A 21576-nucleotide genomic window follows, 5' to 3' on the forward strand; every position below is an offset into this window, starting at 1 on the left:
TTTGCTTCTGAAGTCTTGTGCTACCTCTGATTCCAAGTTTAGTTCTTTGCTGCCCTTATTGATTGTTATACATTAGAAAATAAGAACCTTAATTAATCTGTACAAGGACAGGCTGTAGTCTAAATTAAAAGCTGCCATGTTTTGCACAATGTTTAGAGAACTTGTTAAGGATGCGAGAGACCTGGATATTAGCTTTTGTTTAGAACAGGGTCATAATTCCGTTATTTCAGGCTATTACTTTGTGAGAGTGGTTTCTCTTCTAGAGATTTTTTTTTAAATGGAATTGAAATAAAATTAAATGATAAAGCCCTTTCATGGAGACAGGCAAAAGAAAGATGATGACTGATGCCACACAGACTGCCGTCTAGCCTTTTTTTCTTTTGTAGGCACATTCAGCCTGATAGTGTTCCATAACACAATAAATCTGATCAGAAAACATCCTGAGTCAGAGCAAGTCTTTGTTGCCTTACTGCTACCTCCCCTTGTTTTGGGAGCTAGCAGATGTCAAACTTTGAGGGCAAGCACATATGAAGACTGTTTCATTTTGATATTGGTCCTAGTCCTTATGACAGGCCTGTGGAGGAGTGCTGTCAAGTGAGCTGCTCAGTATAGCAGCTGAAAAGTACTGTACAATGATGACGAGTAGATTTTTTTTTTTCTTTGCTTAAGCTTGGGCGTCACATAAGATGAAGCAATATGAAAATATATGGTGCCAGATTTAGTTGTAATGTCATCCTTTTCAAATTGGCGGGTTTCATTACGTCAAATTACCTGTAATTTCCCACTGTTATTCCAGGGAAGGGGAGGCATGTTGGAGCAGGACAATGAAAAAAACGTGTTTGGGAGCTAAAAGCATCGTAGCGGATCTTGTGGGATGTGAATTGGAGCTCTCATGAGGAAGGAGGTAGTAATTCTCTCCCGTGGAGCAAAGCAAAAGACCTCTTAAATCCATGAAGTATAAATCACCTAATGTGTCATGTAGCTTTTATCAGCTTTGTATCTTTTTTGCTCATCACCCACGATGCTGCTTGTACAGTAATTCTGGTTAGCTGTACATTTGCTCCTGCTGGGAACACCAGCAAATTTGAGGAAAAGAGCTTTAGTAGCTGCACAGAATTGGTACCTCTTGCTATGGGAAGATCAGGAGAAATTGAAATGAGATGAAGGGCTTCATCTCATTTCAGGGTAAAGCAAAGTATGTAAGAATATCTTTGTGCCACCTGGGAGTACCCGAATATTGTAGCATGCTAGCCTACTCCGTTTGCACTGAACAAGACATCTTGGTAATTCTTATATACACTACTGCTACAACAAAAGTTGTTTCTTTCTCTGATGTACCATTTTATAATTCCTTTTTCAGTTAGTGTAAGCATTTCTTTTTTATTGTTTGAAAGAAGAGACGACTTCTTGAAGTATTCTTGAGAGCTGAAACGAACAGTAAAAGCTTGCTCTCTGCTTCCATCTGTCTAATTACAGTCAGATCTGTAATGACTGGTACCATGAAATTTAATAATTTTTGTTTGGGTTCTGATATGCTTTTTATGACCTACTGTAGCCCAGAACTGGCACAGATATATAAATTAAAGGATGTGCTGTGAGTTTACTCAGACTTTTGTCACTGAGTACTCTTGTCATAGCAAAGCAATCTACAAATTCCTGTGAGCTGTTGCTCCTTTGAGTTATGACATTACTGATCTTTGGCAATCAATAACGCTCTGTCAAGTGTTATTCTTCAGAGCAAACAATTCCTAATCTAGCAGGATGGTATATAGTCTCACTAGGGCTTGAGTTACTGTGCATGTTGTCTAGGTCATTTGGGCAACTGGGACTTGTTTTTGATGGACTGATGCTCCAAAGATCTTTAGCTTGACCTCAGAGCTGAGCTAAAATGGTTATTTTTGGTCATAAATTACTAGCCATGAGATCAGACTGGCCTACTTACAGGCACGATACCTGTGAGGTCAGGAAGCTGCATGCAGTTCTGAGGAAAAATGTCACTAATTGAGACAAATAGAGGGACATTAAGTTTATGTGGAGTGTACCACTTGTTTCAGACTATGTTACCAGGTGCCTTTGCTGCAGGAGTATAGGGTTCTGCCTCTGGAGGAGGCCACTGCTGACTTGTACTTGCCTTCTGGCCACTGCCTCTGTGGAAATGTGCCTGATGGGGCTCTGACCACTCAACACTACAAACTAATCTTTTGGCTGTTGTTCATACCCGTATCTCATGGGGCCCTTTGCCACAGCATGTGGTTACTCTTAAGCACCCATCTAGAACTGCACTGTAATATCGGACTCTGGCAAGTGAAACCTTTCTAGTCCTTGTAGAGAATTTCCTTTGTTGCTTGTAAACATTTATGGGTACTATGGAAATTCTAATTAGTGTCAGCCCTAATCTGAGCACTTCCTTCCTCAGATCTTGGCTTTTTAAGAGAATCTGCTTTATTCTGAAGGAGACTTTTGTGTACAACAGGTGCACAGTATCAGGTGGGAAGAAGACCAAGAGGGATCACTTGAGCAATATCTTTATATTAATGCTTCTCACTTCCAGATGGGAGCTCCTGATTATCTCATTAATTTCTTGGCTATTAATATCATTCCTGTACACATTTCAGAAGCCGTAATGGTAGTAAACCCTTCTTCCACATTATTCATCTACCAAAATGCAAAACATGCTAACAAAACTTGGTGGAATTGCAAATAAGCAGTATTATAGGGTATATAAATAAAACTTGTGAGAACTGACTTTTCTGTTTCTTCCTTACAAAAATTGCAATGGAGCAAGTTCCATCTTTCAACTTCTAGGCCTGGTGGTTTTTATTAATGTGATGTGTCTGGCCACAGTGTGCCAACGGCAGCAACATGCATTCCTGACAATATGAACTGTAAGTACTGAACATCATAATTTTACCATTTTGTTCCATGTTATGCTTTATTTTTACATTATTCTAATAATATATTTTTTACCTTAGGTTCACAGGAAAATCAGGCTATTTAGAAATGCTTTCCTGTAAAGCGTACTCTTTAGTGGCTGTTCTGATCCTTTGACTATTTAAAGGTAATATTGTTCAGAGTGTTTCATCCTTATTAAAATTTTAAGTCTCTACTTCATCTTTTGTTGTATTGCAGATATGGTTGCAGTCAAAATAGAAAAGTAATTGCCTTTTGCAGCCTTTTTCTTACTTGGCTTACTGCATCAAATGTTTTAGTTAGAGCTTTCAGGAAAGGCTTGGAACTCCAAACATGTTGGTACTTAGATGTAATGGCAGAACGAATACCTAGAAGTGTTTGCTGAAGTTTGCTAAAGCAGCATTACCAGGGTTGGAGTTCCTGCTGTCAGTTCACTTGGCAAAATGTTACTGCTTCTGTTCTGTGGTTACAGGGCCTCATCTTGCAGTGTTTAGTCCCATGCTGCTGTTTCTGCTATCAGACTCCCAGTATGGGAATTCACCAAGAAGAGGGTTTGAAGAAACCTCTGTCCTTCTAAAACTTAACAGGAGATCAGACAGACTGGGGCTAGGTATTTTAAGGATTCAACTTTTTCCTCCGAGTTGATTATTTTTTCTACTTTCCTGTTTACGCTAGCCTGCCATACCCCTTGCACTTATGGTGCAGCTTAGTAGTCAGCTTATTTTCTTGGATTGCTCTCTCACTAAAGTGTAATGTATTTCTTGCCCTATAACATTTCATTTTTTCACTTGTCCCGCATGAGTGACTTTCATCAAGTCACCATGAGGAAGGATGCATGTCAAACCGCTCCCTCTATAATGCATGTAGAAAACATTGTGGAGGCATTAATTCTGACAAGGCATTGTAATAGCAAAAAATGTGAGATGCGGAGATAAATTTCACCCTTCAATGTGAAAACTGACTTCCGCTGTCAGACTTAAGTCAGAGTATAGATCAGTAATGGAGTACAGGCTTTTACTCTTTTACACCATTTCTTTGCAAGCACTGAAATACAGATCTAAAGAGGTCAGATTGCAGTATTGGCTGTTTTGGGATCCCATGACATGGCTGAATAAATTGGAGAAAAAATTTGTTCTACATAAATACAAGTAAGGTGATCTAGAAAATGATATTTTTAAAAGATGATTCTGCTGTCAGTTTGATACTTAAAATTGGGGACCAGATTTTACAGGGTGTTAAGTAGCCACAGCTTGAAATGTTGTCTTGATTACCCGTATAATTTTTTTTTTTTAAGGCTGGTGCCAGAGTTTTCTGTGCTTGTAGATCAAAAGACATTTTTGTAAAACTGAAAGGGTTCATGAGTGTATTCTTGGACTGAAAAATCACTGGATGTAGACTTTGCTGCTTTACTTGTCTGTAAAGTACTTGCTGTGCTGCTAATATAACCACTGTCCATTTTGAAAGAATTATCCCTAAAAATTTTGAGTATTTGCAACTCTGAACACTGTATCAATATGAACAGAAAAGTATGTGCTGATCCGTTGGTGATCCCTGGAATTATCCCACTGATTTAAATGGCACTTACGGTTAGAAGTGAGTTTGTACAACCAGGTCTGTAACTTCTAAGTATGGCCCTGTGAATGTTCTTGGACTGTACCGTTATGACAGTTCTACGTGAGCTGAGATGCTTTAGGCATTTATAAGCACTTGAAATCAGCTCGTTAAACTGGTTCTGCTACAGAAGACATGACTTTTCTGGTAACTCATAAACCGCTTGGAGACGTTGTGTTAGCATTTTGTTGGCAGGCTGAACATAGTCTTTGGAAGTATTATTTTACACCAGCAGTAAAATCCATCTAAGGACTTACTGCCATGCTGGTGTGATACTGGCTATAGCCATAAAAAGGATACAGGGTAGTGACTGGACCATGACTCTTTGGTACTGAACCACGATTTGTGGTTTCGTCTTAGCCTTGTTCAGCCTGCAGTTTAAAAAGCAGTGCAAGGGCTGAAGACGACTATCCTTCCTCTGTCTCTAAATAGTACTTCCTTCAGAGGAAAAAGTTGCGACATGGGAGCACGGCAAAGTGGCTTATTGTTGTTCAATTATTTCTTTGCCTTCTTTCGGACTTCTATGCATCTTATTGGGGGCAGTGTTTCACCATTGCTTGTGAGACTGTAGGAATGAAGTGACTTGTAAGATTTATTGTAATGAGCCAAACACCTGTTCTGAGTATTTTTCTGGTTGTCCTGTTGAAGTCTGTAATACAGTTCCTGGATTATTGTAGCCTGAAGAAGCAGCTTAAAACCTGGGCTACATTTAGCAGAGTTGTTTAAGTAAGTGGACCAGAGTTTTGTATTGGGGCAACAGGTATATGCAGTTCAGGAGTCATTTAACCAGGGACAGAATGTCTCAGCATGTTAGTAGCATATGCCCTTCAGCTCCTTTAAAGAGTATACTGTTAAGAAACCGGTATGTGAAAGAAAATGGCTTTGTTTTCTTTTGTTAAGTTACTTAATGCCAAAGGTGTTAGCAAAGTCCAAGAGCATAACAGCTGACTTGCAGTTGCTCTTCTTCAGTTACATGTACCGTCACTTGTTGGATTCTTTCAGTGCAGCGTATTGCCTGAATATGTGTGGCACTCAGTAAGAAATATATTTTGGTACTCAAAAATTAATCAGAGGTCAGCAAAGGGCTCTTTTTCTGGAGGGAACTGCAAAATTCTGGGTTGGACATGTCCACACCTTTGGGGATCAGTGCCCTACATTGTTAAAAGGTATGCACTGCTTTGGCGACAGAGGTCATGTCTGAACAGGATGTATCCTTTTAAAATCATTATAATATTGTAAGTAAGCATCATCTGTTATATTTGAAATGTGGCCTGTTTAGGACTGAGCAGTCTCGTAAAAAGCAGTTGTTCATTGTATCCTATTGCATGTGATTCTGAGTGGAGGAGGGACCCATCCATGTCACCAGCATCGTGTTGTTCCACTGGAGCACAAACCCTGTTGGATAATACCAAAGGCAGGGAAGGGGGTAAAATCTGTTCCTGCTCAGTAAATGAGTCCAGTGGCAGTGGTCTGTGCTGTAGCTGGGACACTGCAGCTGGTTTCTTTTCAGCTACTGGGACTGAATTTTTTTGAGGTCTTCTCATGGAATGCATCTGAACATTTCCATGCATATCTCTGTAGAGAGAATGCGTATTTGGAAAGGAAACTTAAGATGAAAATAGATGTCATCAGTTGAATTTAAATTTTGTATATTTTGCAAACTGTCGTCTTTGTGATACAGTGCATGGTGAGCAATTAACATTGCTCATTGTCTGTAAACAGGACTAAGATTTTGTTTCCTACTTCATATGATTGTTACGAAGCCACGCATGTGAAAAGAGTATTGAGTTCCTAGGTGCAGAATTTTGGTATTAAGTGTATACTTCATTTTCTGTGAAAATAGGCACTAAAATAATAAGTAGAATAATTGTCTTGCAAAAAGCATGAGAAGTGTGAAAGTGAGGTGCTCTGATTCTGTTAGAATATAATGGAGGCATAAGTAGCTTTGGAATTAAGGTAATGCTTCTCTGCACAGGAATTGGTTCTTTCACCTTGTTCTGAACTTGTCATTCCTGTTGCGTTTAGTGAAGAAATCTGTTCAAGTGTTGTATGCGAAACTGTGGGTCAGAGTCTGTCCAGCTGTAGCTTACGTCATTGTGACCTGTGCAGTCAAAAGCTGCCTTTCTGGTAAAACATAAACCAGCTCTTACAAAAAAGTGCTATTGAGACCTGTGGCTATCGACAGGGTTTCTGCTTTCTCTCATCTCCTGTCAGTCTTTACCTTTTCTGTTTAAATGTTATCTGCTGCTTAGTCTTCTCATTTTCAAACTACAGGGAGTGTGAGTCTTTCTCCATACAGCAAATTACTTAGCACTAGACCTGGTTAGAAGTTTTTTAGATGGAAATCAGAGGGGAATTTGTGTCCTTTTGTATAGGCCTCCTGTAGTCTTAAAGAGAATGTGAGAGTAGTCCCGGCAACAGAAAATCCCAGTGGCTGTGACAGTTCCCTGGGAAATGAGGAAATTCAGGGTAGTGCCTGTTTTCCCAGATTCAAATTAGGGTCTTAATCTGAATCTACTAGTAAAGAAAATCGTGTTGCACAAGTCCCAGTGATCTGGGTAAGTATCATTTGTTGGTCATTCTTCTTGTTGTGAGAATTGGGAATTGCAGCCTTCTGCTAGTGAAAAGGGTGCCTACTGGAAATAGACATTACTGTAGTAAGCTATGGACATCTTGGATCCTCTCAATAACGTAATGCTTATCTGGAGTACTGAATTGTTTGGAGTCAGCTTCCTTGCAGTTTTTTCAGTACCCGTTTTGTTTTTTCAATAGTCTGTGTAGCCCACACTTTGGTGGAAAGCAGACTAAGTTGTTTCCATAGCCAACGTTTTTCTCCGTCTATGCGTGTATCCCTTCTGTCCTTCATGGTAGGCTGCTTTGTCCACAGTAGCACCTCTTTGTGGGAAAGGCTTTCTCCTTCTAAGCACCGGGGTCTTCAGGCAAAGATTTGTTAGTATCGTTGTTATTTCTGTAACTCAGTTCTTGGGATATGTGAGGAGACCTGGGCTATCATGTTACAGATCTTTCTCCTTTTGTACATTAAGTTTTCAAAGCCTGTACTGTGATTCAGATCTGGTGGGAGGTTGGAAACCTTATGTTATATTGAATTAGAACAGCAAAAAAAATTCTAGGCTATATAGCGTACTACTGCATACATTAATTCAGGCTGTGCTAGGAGTCAGTACTGGGACTGGTGCTGTTTAACATCTTTGTTGGAGACACAGAGGGATTCAGCAAGTTTGCCAACAATACCACGCTGTGTTGCGTGATTGACACACCAGAGGGAAGGGAGGCCATCCAGAGAGGCCTTGATAGGCTGGAGAGGTGGTCCCATGCGAACCACTTGAAGTTAACGAGGCCAAGTTCCAGGTCCTGCACCTAGGTCGGGGCAATCCCAAGCGCACCTGCAGGCTGGGCGAGGAATGGATTGAAAGCAGCCCTGAGGAGGAGGACTGGGGGGTGTTGTTTGAGAAGCTCAACATGAGCCAGCAGTGTGTGCTTGCAGCCCAGAAAGCCATCAATATCCTGGGCTGCATGGAAAGAAGAGTGACCAGCAGGTCGAGGGAGGTGCTTCTGCCCTTCTACTCTGTTCTTCTGAGACCCCGTGTGGAGTACTGCATCCAGCTCTGGGGGCCCCCAACATAAGAAAGACATCAAGCTGTTGGAGAGAGTGCAGAGGAGGGCCCCAAAGATGATCAGAGGGCTGGAGCACCTCTCCTGTGAAGACAGGCTGAGAGAGTTGGGATTGTTCAGCCTGGACAAGAGAAGGCTCTGGGGAGATGTAATAGCAGCATTCCAGTACCTCAAGGGGGCCTACAGGAAAGCTGGAGAGGGACTGTTTGCAAGGGCATGGAGTGACAGGACAAGGGGTAATGGGTTTACACTGAAATATGGTAGATTAGATAGATAAAAGGAAGAAATTCTTCACTGAGAGGGTGGTGAGGCACTGGACCAGGTTGCTGTGGCTGCCCCATCCTTGGAAGTGTTCAAGGCCAGGCTGGATGGGGCTTTGGGCAACCTGGTCTAGTGGAGGGTGTCCCTGCCCGCAGCAGGGGGGTTGGAACTAGATGATCTTTAAGGTCCCTTCCAACCCAAACTATTCATGAATTGTGTAACGTACAAGACATAAATCAGAAAACTCAAAGCCTTTACTGATACTAGTTACCAATACATCTTGCGCCATAATGCTGCGCCTGGGTACTGTCTGTACCATGCCCCTGTTTTATTTACTGATACAGACAGAAAGACTGCTTTATAGCCTGAGTGTCTCTTTTAATGTGAACACGCAGGATGGATACAGCCTGAGGGATGTAGAGACTGATGTGCCTAAAAATGGGATTTAAGTGTAATGTGTCTGAATACAAAAACAGAGGTACAGAACACCTGTGTTCGGGTAGCCGTGAATTCGGCACTGAGTGACTGTGAGCATCTAGCAGTGCTGCTCAGACTTTGCAGAGCCTTAGTTGGAGGCACCAGGTAGTCTGTCTGTGTTGCCGGGTATGCCTTCAGTATGTGGACGTGCAGAAGGCTGGGAGCTAAGGGCTAGTGTCTGTGATTCAGTGCTCAGAGGAAAAAACACTGATGGAAACAGATCAGAAAGAACAAGAAAAAGATTATGTACTGAAACAAGATTCTTTTATTTCAGTGCAGTACTAAGAAATAGGAATGAATGGAAGTACTGAAACTAAAAAATTAAGCAGATGACATACATTCGTGTAGTACTAGGAATCCTTGGATATCAAAGCAGTGAAAAATAATAGCTACAATGTTGCAGCATTAAATAAATATTTACACATCTTTAAATGAATGCATTACTTCCTTGATTTAGTGTAATATCATTGGTAACTTAGTTTCCAGCAGTATAATAGATTACCAGTGACAGTGCTGTCTTAACTGTCAGTCTTGTAGCCCATGATTTCCTTACATTTAAAATGCGCTGGTACAGCAGCAACACTCTGTACTAAGCTACCTCTCCAAAACCTCAGCAAAACCAAAGTGAGCCGCCTCTTCTCCCCCCCTTTTTTTTTTCTTCCAAAAGAATAAATTGGCTCAATTCTGTGAATTATATTAAACTTTGGTTACGTATAGTAACACTGTAAACAGTGGGCCCAGTTCACAATCAAATAACATGAACTCATTGTATTAAACTAATGAGAAAGTATTGTTTAAAAAAAGAAAAAGATTGCTACATTGTCATCCTGCAGCACCAAATACAATAGCTGCTCAGTTTTGGACTCTTTCAATTAGAGCACTATTTTTTTTCTACTCAAATCAGGACATGTCATCTGCTTTCTGAATTAATGTAAATGAGTTACCTTTTCAAAGGTATCAAAACACACTGACATAGTGGTTTTCAGCAGAGTCAATAGCCCCATTTATAGACTCAGTGATTTATTTTTTTTTAAATAAGCAAACATTAATTATATAGGTATTGCTGTGAACCAAGCCCATTGTCTAAAGGAAGCACATTTCTTGCCAAATTAAGTCTTTACATAAGAACATGTTTTTATAATGGATTTGAACAGCTGCTGTATAAGTTATTAAAAATCATGTGTCTTCCTGCTTGCACTTTGTACCAACACAAAATATGGATAAACATGCAGTAAAATGTAGTATCATTTAGAAAATAATGTGTAAAAAAATCCAACATTCAGTATCTTATACTAAAGCATTTACACTGCATAGGCATTCATGTAAGGATATAGTATAATAAAACTTATCAAATATACAAGCATGCAGCAGTTGCCTTATATTCATAGTTCTAGAAATGACCACACATTGATTTCCTCAAATACAAACTGGATTATCCAAAATAGATTTTGCCGCCACTCTCCCTTGCAGTGGCAAACTATGTTCTCGTGTGCATTGCAGATACTGACCTATATAACAGGCCTAAGCTATGCCACTGTATTGTACACATCTGTGATAAATACTGTGTTTTGAAACAGGAAAGATAATGAGAAGTTATCCATACTTCTCATAGTAGAACTAGGAGACTACGCAATGCTTGAACAAAATATATAAGCATATTTATTGTATTCTCCTTAGAGAGTAACACTGCAGCCTTGCCACATATATAGCTACTGCATAAGCTGGCCATGCAGTTTTCAAAATAAGTTTAGACAGATTTTTTTTTTCTATTTGATACTTTGTTTCATCAGAAGAGGTATAATAGTAAACATATAGTATATCGCTTGCTACTTTTAGATTGTGTAGGGAAATACAATGCAGTGCCAAAGTCACACTCAGAGATTTAAAATAGTTTGCAGAGAGGTCTTCTTTCTTCATTTACTCTTTTGAAGGTGGTGGTGTTATATATGGTGGTGAGCTTGGACCATCCTGACCGTCGCAAGATGACAGTACCCAGATGACACCCTCCTCTGTGGCCGACTGCCACCTGGAGGGTAAAGTTGAGGTCGTGTGGCTTGAAGCTGGCTGTGGTTTTTGACTTGTTATTGCCTAGCTTGGCAGGTTAACCTGGTGTGTGACTCCAGGATGACAGTGAACAAAATACCTAGAGGCAGGGCTTGTGTTAGATGAGGTTTGCAAAGTTGGGCTCTAGATCCTAATACAGGTTTCGGATGTGCCGAGGCGAAATTAGATTATGACTTAAAACCCTTTCTCCATCCAGATGTTTTTCCAGTAGTGCCTACATTCTGCTTTTGCCCTGACTCCCCTTGTCTTCATATATAGTAATTTGTATGTCTTTAAACACTATGTGCATGTTCTTTCTTTTTCTGAGCACTTCAGGTAAAGCTAGTGGAAGTAACCTTGTAGGATGTTACAGCACCAGTGATGCCAGTTGCAGGGATTCATCCCTGTGTACAAAGCAGCAAGGGGTTCAGAAACAGCACGTAGGGAATAGCTTGAAAAGGAAAAAAAACAGACAAGAGGCAGAGCGGGGAGGTAACAGAAAGATTTGCCAGTGAAAAAAGGGGAGTGAGGAAAGGGAAGAAACAGAATTGGGGCAGTGGTTGCTGTTCTCTTTTTTTTAAGAAAAAATAAAGTATAATTCTCTCTGGAACATTTAGTTCAGAGAGAAACACTGCCTTTTTTTTTTTTTTTTTTAAAAAGTGAGCTTTGGCACATGTAATGCAGGAATGAAAAGGCGAGTAGATGGCTATGGTATGTGCTAACAGAAACCGTTACATTAATGTACTTCTGTGCTGTGGCCAGGAGTTTACTTTTGTAGTTCATTATTCTGAGTCTCTATGTGTTCACGTTTTTATTTTCTAGTAAAGGATATGTGGCCCTTTCCAGAAAGAGCTGTACTATTTCGTGTTAGTCTTATTTAAGGATGGGACAGCAGTGGAACAAGTCATTGTACTAGAGATGTTCCAAGCTCTTCTGGTGCACATACTCATTTTTCTTCTGAGGATGTATCTCTGTGCATATGTGTGTGTGGGGGGAGCCTCAGCTCTGTATTTGGTATCCGATATAAGGACATTTGGAATCTGATACGGGGGCATATGAGTGCTTTTATTGTATCAGCTGGCACTTGGAAAATGGGCTTACAGTTTCTTTTAGTTGGCTTGCTGCCGCAGATGTTGCTTTTCTGCTTTTCTCCAGATTTGTTTGCTAAGAGCTCTGTGTTGACATCTGAAGACACAAAGGCTGTGAGAAGTGACTATTTTTTAATGATTATTTGGCAGTAGGGTCTGTATAAATATACACAGAACCCCATATTTTTGCCTACCTTTTAAGCTGTATACGTCCATAGATGCACATAAGATTTTGAATGCTGAAACCTTTGTACAACATACCAAAGCTAGTGGTTCACAGACTTTTTGCTGCATGTCTGTCATATTAAGAGCAGCAGTTTAGATGTGGGGACTGTCCACAAATGTAACAGTGTTTTGGTTTATAAATTTCAGTTTCATTAATCTGAGGTATTGCACTAGCCTCTCATTCTTTTTTCAATTCTCTTTCTTTAAATGTTGGCAAAAATGAGAATGCATTCTGGTTTTAATCCTAATTTCTTATGCATTTTAATATTTGTACTAGATTTTTGGGGTTCCTCACTGAATCTGCCATTCATTTTTCTTTCCACAGGGAAAATACTTGTAATCTAGTTTGTAAATTTCTTTGAAGAATCTGGAGATTGTTAAAAGCAGATGTCACAGCTGTCTTGAGTATAGTGCGAAGGAGGAAAAGGAGCTCTCCTGAGAAGCCTGACAGTTTGCCACAAAGTTTGTCACTAAGCTGAGAGCCCCAAGTTCCCACAGGTATGCACCACCTTTTGAGAATTAATAGAAGTTGGATGCATAAGATCTTTGTTTTCTTTAAGTAACCTTATCAGCTCTATTTCTAGTAGCAACCTGGGCTATTCCTTGAAAAGAGGAGACAGTGCATTTTCCATTTTTACTTGTCTCTTCCACCCTTCTTACAAAGTGAACAAATTAATTCAGTTTCTAAAGACAAAGGGTGTTTGGCCTCTCACCTTTCCACGCTAAAGTTAGCCGCACATTTCAGTCACTACGAATCTGGTTGTATGTTTTACACTAGAATAAAATGAGGCCAGTAGAAGAGGTATTTATATCACCAGAAGAACCTCTACCTCATTTAAAATTTGCCAAACATCTATACCCTCCTGGCCCCCCCCGCAATCTCTTCTTCTTCCAGATTTTGCATATGTGTCTCTCCAGGTGAAGAATTGTGTGAGGCACCTGGAATTACCTGTTTGAGCTTCTTTATTATGCTTTCCCTAGTATCACAGTAGGTGAGGGATCTCTCAAAGGGCAAAAGCATGTTGAGCAACCAGCAGTGTTCATCAGAAGCAGGTAACTGAAAATATTTTGTTTTCTTTGCTCCTTAAGCAATGACACGTGAAAACCTGGACTGGGTTACTGAAGAAGCAGGAGACAGTGAGAGGACAAGTGAGATTAGGAGAACGGCCCTCCCACCTTTAGAAAGAAAGAGCTGTCACTTCCAGAAGCATCCTGCTTTTCTGTCAAGTTTCAAGAAAAACATGAATACAGGTACAGTGTCACTTGAAGAAATACAAATAAGGAATAATATTGAGTAATTGAGCAAATCCACTTGAAAACATTTGTTAGCAAGTCAATAAAATGTTCCACACACTTCCATTTGAAGAGCTTCTAATTTCATGTGTTATATGCTGTCTTGCTTAGACAGTGCTACATATAATGATGCATTCCTTTAACATAAAGATTCCTTCGCCATTAAGTCTCTCAAAGTTATACTTGAAAATAATTCTAGCTTCTAAGTCATTTATGAACTTTATATAGTTTTAGAGAATTTTTTTTTTTTATTTGAGTGTGATTAATTTGTCAAATTTGATGGCCTGATACTTGTGCTTAGTTTTCACCAGTTTATTAGGAGTTCCGAATGGTATCTGACTTGACTATATTTGTATATTGAGAGAACATATGCAAATGCTGCATATGATGTGAAATTTGAGCCATGTGCTGTGTTGTAAATCCTTGCTTAAATAGCACTAGGAACTTCTAATGTACAAGAGCGAGCCCTATTTCAAATATATTTTTACTTCTCAGTACCTGCTATATAGAAATTGATGGGATTTTATTTATGCTGATTTCTTTCTGTTACGCATAAGTTTGTAATTGTTAAAGGTTCCCTCCTGATTCTGAAAACAATCATGGAAGTTGGAGTTCACTTATATAAAGAGCAGCAAGGTGGGTGCATAAGAAATACAGGATTTTTCGGGGAAAGGAACAAAATAAGAACATAGCCTAGAGCTTTTAGGCCAGCACCCAGTCCATTTACTCAGTCTGATTCAAGTCGGTTTGCGTCTGTAGGTATTTCCCTCCCTTCCTCTCTACCCTTACTATATTTTATGCTGTTGCAGAAGGGACAGATGTGACATGCAATGCCCAGCATGTGTTCATGCAACGCTATTGCGATACATATAATTTGTATTATTCACATTTGTGGCCACGCAGTATAAAGGAGCACAAAATAATCCTCCAGAATGCCACAGGTGTCAGCCATTTTATTATATTTTGTTCTATTCTGTAGCCTGAATCAGCCATCAGCCTGTTCTTAAAGGGAAAATTACCATGTTAGTTTAACAGGATTAAAAAGATTTATTGAGTCTTCCTGTAAAATTGCAGTGTATAACATGGTGTGAACAAAACAGAGCTGACTGACTAGAGCAGAATAATTTGCAGCCAGAATTGAATTGCACTCTTAAAATCTAATTTTAGCAAGGTTTTCTGCAATGGGCTGCAGTAGCTTGATTTCTGTCCTACACGTATTTTGAATTTTAGGGAAAAACCTAACCTTAGTGTGTTAATGCCGTTGTAGCATATGGAGATGGAATAGAAATGTGTTTTCATGAAAATCCCATTTAAATTACTGGGTTGAACCACTCAGTACAGCTGAAGTCTTCGTTCAGATTCTGTGTAAATTCCTGATCTCGAGATAATTCAAACACGCAATTATCACAGACTTTTTCTTTGAAACTCATGCAGAGCTAATCTAAAAAGGAGGCGTGATATAAAGCTCCACTGTGTTATAAGACTGGAGTTTATCTACTGACTTCAGCATCCGCAGAGCGTAAAGCATGTGAGTTCTTTTCTTGTCTAAACTATTTTGAACGAGGTCTCTTTAACATGCTAGTTTGGCAAGCTTCTAAGGCATTTGTGCAAAGTGATGATGCAAGAGCAACCTGATTCAACACTGAGAAATTCATAAATAACATCCAGCAGTAATTAAAGTGAGAAACTACTAAGAAAAGCAATCACTCTACAGTATCGGTTGAGCTACTATACTCTGCAGTGTTAAAAGTGGAATATGTTTACTGGTGCATTTAACTCAGGAGGTATCGTTGTGAATTTTAAATATACCAAGGATTCGTTCTGTTTTTTACATAGATTGAATTGGATTAACAGTGATTAAAAAAACCATGAATATAGAAACATATAGAAAGGATAGGAGTGGAAGAAAAACACAATGCCAGCAATTACCATCTCAAAACATACTATACATCTAGTCAGTATTTTTGTATTAAAATGAAGGGTTACTTTTGAAGTCCAAAATGGTTTTAAGGTAACTTAGCACTCTATAAGGCCATTCTCAGGAGTCAAGTTCATGATATTCAAGATGGGGATATTTATAAAGGACTTAAGTTTGAAAAACTGGAATAGCTAGCTGATGTCTTTACTACCTTAATGAGAAAAGCTGCGCTGTTTTCAGTAAGTACACACTAAAGTCACAAAAAAAAAATCTCCTTAGATTAGGGTTAAATGGCAGTTAACATTCACACAGTTCAGTTTTTATGTATGCAAAACTCAACAAAGAATTTAGGTAGCTAGTGGTATAGCAAATAATGGGCAGGTCTTAAAAGTAGCATTCTGAAACGTTTTGTACTTGTTTCTCAATCTCTTCTCTGAACTACCTGCAGAGCCTGGGTTTACTGGAAAGAACACTGGGCCCTGTATTCTGTAAAGCTTTGTATAGCATAGCCCCAAATTCAGTTTAAAGATGTGCTTTTTTTTTTTTTTTTTTTTTTTTAGAAAAAGATGAGGAGAAAAAAAATCGGACAAACAACAAACAATTGAATCTGTTCCTGTCAGGGTACATCTATGGCCATCGTGCTGTGACACGTAATGTAGCTTTTCTGGTCGTCAAAGAGAAGGTGAGAGTAGTTGTGGATACTAGTTCATACTTCAGGCAGAAAAACATGGTAGCTGCCCCAAAGCAACTTGAGACTAAACATGCGAGATTTGTGAAGTAGCCACTGCATGATTTTTGGACTTTACCCTGTGCTTAAAGGAATTTCTGTGGTTTTGCTCTTGATAGCAGCCAGGTGTTGGGGGAATTCAGATTTTTATTTATTTTTACACCTTGGCAGGACAGAATAATTCACTAGTGTTGTGGATTAGTTGATAATGAAGACAGGAATAATTTGTGAAATTTAATTTTAGAACTGGGCTTGGATAAAAATGCTTAAGTTTAGATGTGCTTGTGGTTTGGACCAACATCTCACACTCAGTTTTTGTCTTTTTGTGACTCTAGTTTTAGGTACTAACCTGTAAACATCACAATATGTAGTCTTTTTACTTAGAAAGTTCGCTATATGCCTCAGTACCAGATACCAGATCTTTAGCAGGACTTATGTGAAGAACAGTTAAACAAAAACTTGTATGAATAAGGCACTAGTAAATGTTTGCAGCAAACAACAATTACAGTCTATATTCTTTAAGAATAAAACCGTTCTGTTTAGGAAATTGCCTTTAATATGACAGAGTTACCAATGCCAGTTAGAAGGGGGTTAGAGAAAGTGCATCTTTTGGATTATGCCTCTGAGGTCTGTGAGAACCCACTGAATGCAAATCCCTGTGTAATGGTGATATTTGAGACAGCTAAAGCAAGAGGAAACTGGTCTAGATTCTGATCCCTGCTTAAAACAATGTGAAATCACTGTAACGGATTTACTCCAGATTTATTTACGTTGGTAGAAGGATCTGAAGCCAGAATCAAGACTGCTGTGGCAAATCTAGTTAAACAGTAACAGTGCTAACCCAAAACAATTAATTGGTTAAAATCCCCTTAGCTTCAGAAAAGAATCTGATAGTTTTAATTTCCTACTTGCTGAAGTCCAAGGATGCACTTTGTCTTTTGGCTAATGTAACAGACCAAAGCCTTCTGTACTACTTTGGAGCTGCTGCCATTCTAAACAGTTATTAAAATATTAATGCATACTTTATACCAAATGAAACTTGAGTCTGCCAGTCCATTTGTAAGATGGCTGACTGCTTATTTCACATTAAAAGTTGTTCGAAAAAACCCCAAACTCTTCCATTCATAAAACCAGAACATACTGCCATTTTTAAAATGTACTTTTACATATCAGTTTTTTTGGGGTTCATTGAAGCACCAGAATTTGTTCATCAAGCCAAAAAGAATGTACTTGTAAACTAACTGATCTGGTTAATATTCGTGATTGTATTTCCCTAAGATCTGTTCAGTAAAACTACTACATCTGAATCATTCATTTGGTATACTAAATAGAAGGTCAGTGGTAACTCCAGAGTCTGATTTCATCACTAAATCCTGCTTTGTAAACAGACAGCTTCGCTTTATCAGCTGACAAATTTCTGTTGCACTCAGATCTTCCATTGCTTGTACAAGATATCATGTAAAAAAACATAACACATTTCTAGTATCCATAATGCAAGAGGGGAAAAAAATTACATTGATTCATTCCTGTATATTATTGCCACCAGGTGCTACAATTAACAACTCTGGACAGTGGGGATTTTTTGTTTGGTTAGGTTTTTTGTATCTTTTGTAAGGACTTGGTATTAAGTTTATCTCAAGCTTTAAGATTGCCCATCCATGGGGACCTCAGAAGCTTTACAAATTTCTCAACCACCTTTTAAAAATGTGGTGGGTTTTTTCTTTGTTTCTTTGGGGTTTTTTTTTAGCTTTAACTGCTAAGACTAAATTCATTGGTGGTATAAGTTGACTAAAATTTTCACCAGAAATCAATCTGGACTAATACTTATTTCTTAAACAAAACAAAAAAACCCCAACAAGTAAACTAAGTGCTGTGGATCTTTCTCCCACACTTGCTATACATATTCTAAAGTTATATACAGAAGGAAGAAAATACAGAAATTTCTCTTCACAAAGATCTTTCCTGCATAGCAACTCAGGAAACTTTTTTTCTTTTTAGGTATTTGTTTCTTACATGAATGTCAGAATATATGCTTTTCTATGTGTGTGGGAGGAGGCTAATAAATGGCATGTGTTTATCTGAATATTAGAAAATGTTAGTGAGCATTAGAGCTGTACAGAATCTTTTCTCTAAAAGTTGACAACTTTCAGGGAGATGATGTAAATCTTGGCAATTGCAAAAGAAACAAATATTCTTTCTCAAAAGTGTGCCTTTTGCAGTCATAACTAGTTTTGTGGTGTGTCTCTGTCTGTAGCTGGCAATTTGAAGTTGTGCATATTTTACCTTATGAGAATTTCCTAAGCTGTGCTTCCTTTAAAATAAATTTGAACTTTTTTTTAACCTTGTAAATGGAACCTGTGTTTTGAAAGTCAAGGTGGGATTTTAACTTGTTCTTAAGATTCACATAGCACATTGGGACATGGTTTATTTTCCTTCTTTTTTTGCCCACTGCTTTTGAAGTGTGCCTTCAGTAACGTACAGCCAGGTGAGAAAAGTCTGCATTTTGGAAAAAGTTCTGTATATTTGTCATATTTAACAAAATACAGAATGCAGTTTTGCTTTCATGGCCGCATTTCTTCCAACAGAAGCAGAGGGATAGTAATGAAACATTTTTGTTAGAAAACTAAGCTATTACAGCTCTGACTGGAGAAAAATCTGTTGTCACACATTTATACATATTTTTTTTTTTTTTAACAGTTGCTTCTTGGTGCAACTGAGTTGTGTTTGTAGAGGCACACTATTAACACCAACTGAAACTGTGGCCTAAATGAAGGCATCGCATTTCTGTTTGTGCTGATGTATTCACCTATATGGATGACATTTTAACAAAACCCGCCATTTCACAATTACTATTTTTTTAAGTAAAAGGAAAAAACCTTCCAGGTGTAAAATCAAACATCATGACTATATGATCATTTAACAACAATTACTGCATGATTTGCATAACCCTTGACCTTCCTAAAAATCAATATTTGATCTTTCTATATGCATTGGTTTGAAAATGAGTCATCACGCAATTGCTGACTCACACTTGATAAATACTTAACTTGGGGAAGAAATTTTTTTGAGATTAAAAAAAAAAAAGTCCTGGGTCTTTGCTGTTAATACAGAGATTTTCATTGTTAGATGAAACATAATATAATTGGAAATAACTATTACGGTGAAAGGAATCCACATTACTTGGATTAAAAATCCATTTATCTGAGAGGCTTTAGGGATTATGATGAGTTTGATGAGGCCAACCTCAATCCCTCAAAACCTTCTCATACTTTTAGGAGATGGATGAATTACCAGTCATGTAACTCTAATGTATTTTAAGGCTAGTTAGAAGACATGGAAGTGTGATAAACTAAATGCTCAAAACTAAAATTTGCATGACTGGGTATTTATTTAAAGGGAATGATTGTATGGGTGAAATTTTGCTTACTCCTTTATGTTTTCTAATACAGTAAATCTATCATCTACTTGTATGTCAATAATAACTGATCTTAGAATGCCATTTCATAGCTTGAATCTTGGTTTTGCCTCAAAGTTCATTCTAACCAGGATGGCAATTAGGGAAAGTTCTAAAAGTGAAACAGAAGAACTGACACATGCTGTTAAATTCAAACGTGGAACATTAAAATTAACATGGAAGCAGAAATGACATTCAGTGTCAGAAGTAACAAATTTGAAAGTCTTAAATAGATCAATATAGAGAATATAGTTTAGACAGTTTTTTTATATAAGTGTGCTTTTTCCTAAAAACACCCCCCCAACCAAACTTCTTTTTTTGCTTTTTAAGTCTTTTGTCTGTAAATATGAAAGAGGGTTACACCCCATTGTAATTCTTCATTGCCATATTAAACAGTAAAATAGTCTTTCTAATTCACATTGCTCATGGCAGTCTTATTTGATGTTGCTTTATTAAGTTTGTGATTAAAGCAGTTTGGGATTTTTGTTGGTTGTAAACTTTTGGCATAATGTGAATACCAGTCCCTTTCAAAAACAGCCTTGAGTTGCTTAATGATGCTTGTGCTGTTCCCCGCGTCTGCTTGGTTGATAACAAGGCCAGCTCCAGCATTCTGCGTAAATGCATTTCCTACCCAATCAAAATTACCTACAAGTAAAGGCAGGAATATACAATGAGTTTCTAACATTAAAAAAAACAAACAACAAAACAAGCGATCTCCCTAAAGGCAATCCAGCATGATACAGTGTCATTTCCCCTTACCTGGGCAGAGACAGAAATAAGTCTTCTATACTAGTGGGAAAGAAAAAACTCCATTATGTACCAGTGTGTGGTGCAGATCGGTTCTGGAAGTTCAACAGCTCTAATCCTTCTTAACTGAAAACAGGTTCTTTTATTTATTCAAAACTAACTCACTCTTCCTTTTGCATATATTGTATTATTACTCCATTTACTTTCCTCATTGGCCTTTTCAGTGCTAAAAATGAAAATATTTTTTTGCCATATGAACAGTTTAAAGTAGATGGAATGGATAGTGGTTGCTCCATAATACTGAGCCAAACCAATAGATCTTTTACAGGTTATCCACTGATAGATACTATTTCAGGAAAGAAAAACAGGTTTTACTGTTTTATGACAGTTACTACCACCTTTGTTGAAGTCTAAGGTAATGAACAAGCATTTCAGATCCTGGTGTTAACAAGGCAAAGAGCGTAATTGGATTAATGCAAAACAGGTAAACCAAGTTATTTCTTTTTATTTCACTAAAACTATAACTATTTAAGTTCTACATTTATAACACATGCAGTATTTTGGAGAAAAAAATGCTGTCGTTAGAGGTCATCTTTTAAAACAATATCTGAACATACATAAAACATGAAGGTATCTGAGAAATTTATACCCATTCTTTCAGCATCATTTCAGCTATTTCATCAGGAGATGTTAAGAATTCTAAAGTTCTCAAGGATGGTGAATTGAAGCCTCCTCATGTCTTCCTATGCTTAAAAGTAAAAGACATAGCGGGTCCTTAATATGCATTTGTATTACTTTCACACAGCTTTGATTCTTTCTTTCTTTAACTTATATAAATCTAAGGATCTGAGGACTATGGGAAAGAAAAAAACCCAAACAACTCAGCTAAGAAACTTGTAGACAAGTTATAAAGTACTGAAATTTGATCTGGCTATTGGAAGGAATTTAAACTGGAGTAAAAAAATTATTTGGGGAGCTCATAAAACATTTGAGAGATGAGAGAAGAATAGGCTGCACTATTTGAAGTGAAAAATAAGATTTGGATAGGTGAAGAGAGGTGTGTATGTTTAGAGCCCATCAAGGTGAGCTTTTCAGAGAAGCTCTTGGTTGTCTCTGTGCTGCTTGGGATTCTCCATTCTCCCTGTGTGCATGGGCATGCTTCTGGGCAGCAGCGTCTGCCCTCCCTCGC

General features: G+C 38.2%; 1 protein-coding gene and 1 long non-coding RNA gene across 7 annotated transcripts in view; one reads left to right on the plus strand and one right to left on the minus strand.

Annotated features, from left to right (window-relative positions):
- LOC142601049 (uncharacterized) overlaps positions 1–21576 on the plus strand; it is a 133732-nt gene that overhangs the window by 68548 nt on the left and 43608 nt on the right. The window contains exons 1-5 of one of the 5 annotated variants that reach the window (XR_012834610.1): positions 1796–2885; positions 2973–3058; positions 12574–12746; positions 13338–13499; positions 14976–15069. This is a non-coding gene — a long non-coding RNA (uncharacterized LOC142601049). Of the gene's footprint in view, positions 1–1795; positions 2886–2972; positions 3059–12300; positions 12411–12573; positions 12747–13337; positions 13500–14975; positions 15070–21576 lie in introns of those variants that run through there. The other 4 variants (XR_012834608.1, XR_012834606.1, XR_012834607.1 and 1 more) reach the window with 4 other exon arrangements.
- PLD5 (phospholipase D family member 5) overlaps positions 15695–21576 on the minus strand; it is a 155550-nt gene continuing 149668 nt past the window's right edge. The window contains exon 10 of one of the 2 annotated variants that reach the window (XM_075748792.1): positions 15695–20285. In XM_075748792.1, coding sequence (XP_075604907.1) covers positions 20050–20285 — 236 coding nt within the window. In that variant the 3' untranslated portion in view covers positions 15695–20049. The remainder of the gene's footprint in view (positions 20286–21576) is intronic. The other variant, XM_075748793.1, reaches the window with a different exon arrangement.

This window comes from Balearica regulorum, chromosome 3 (genome assembly GCF_011004875.1).
Source record: "Balearica regulorum gibbericeps isolate bBalReg1 chromosome 3, bBalReg1.pri, whole genome shotgun sequence".
NCBI classification, from domain to species: Eukaryota; Metazoa; Chordata; class Aves; order Gruiformes; family Gruidae; genus Balearica; species Balearica regulorum.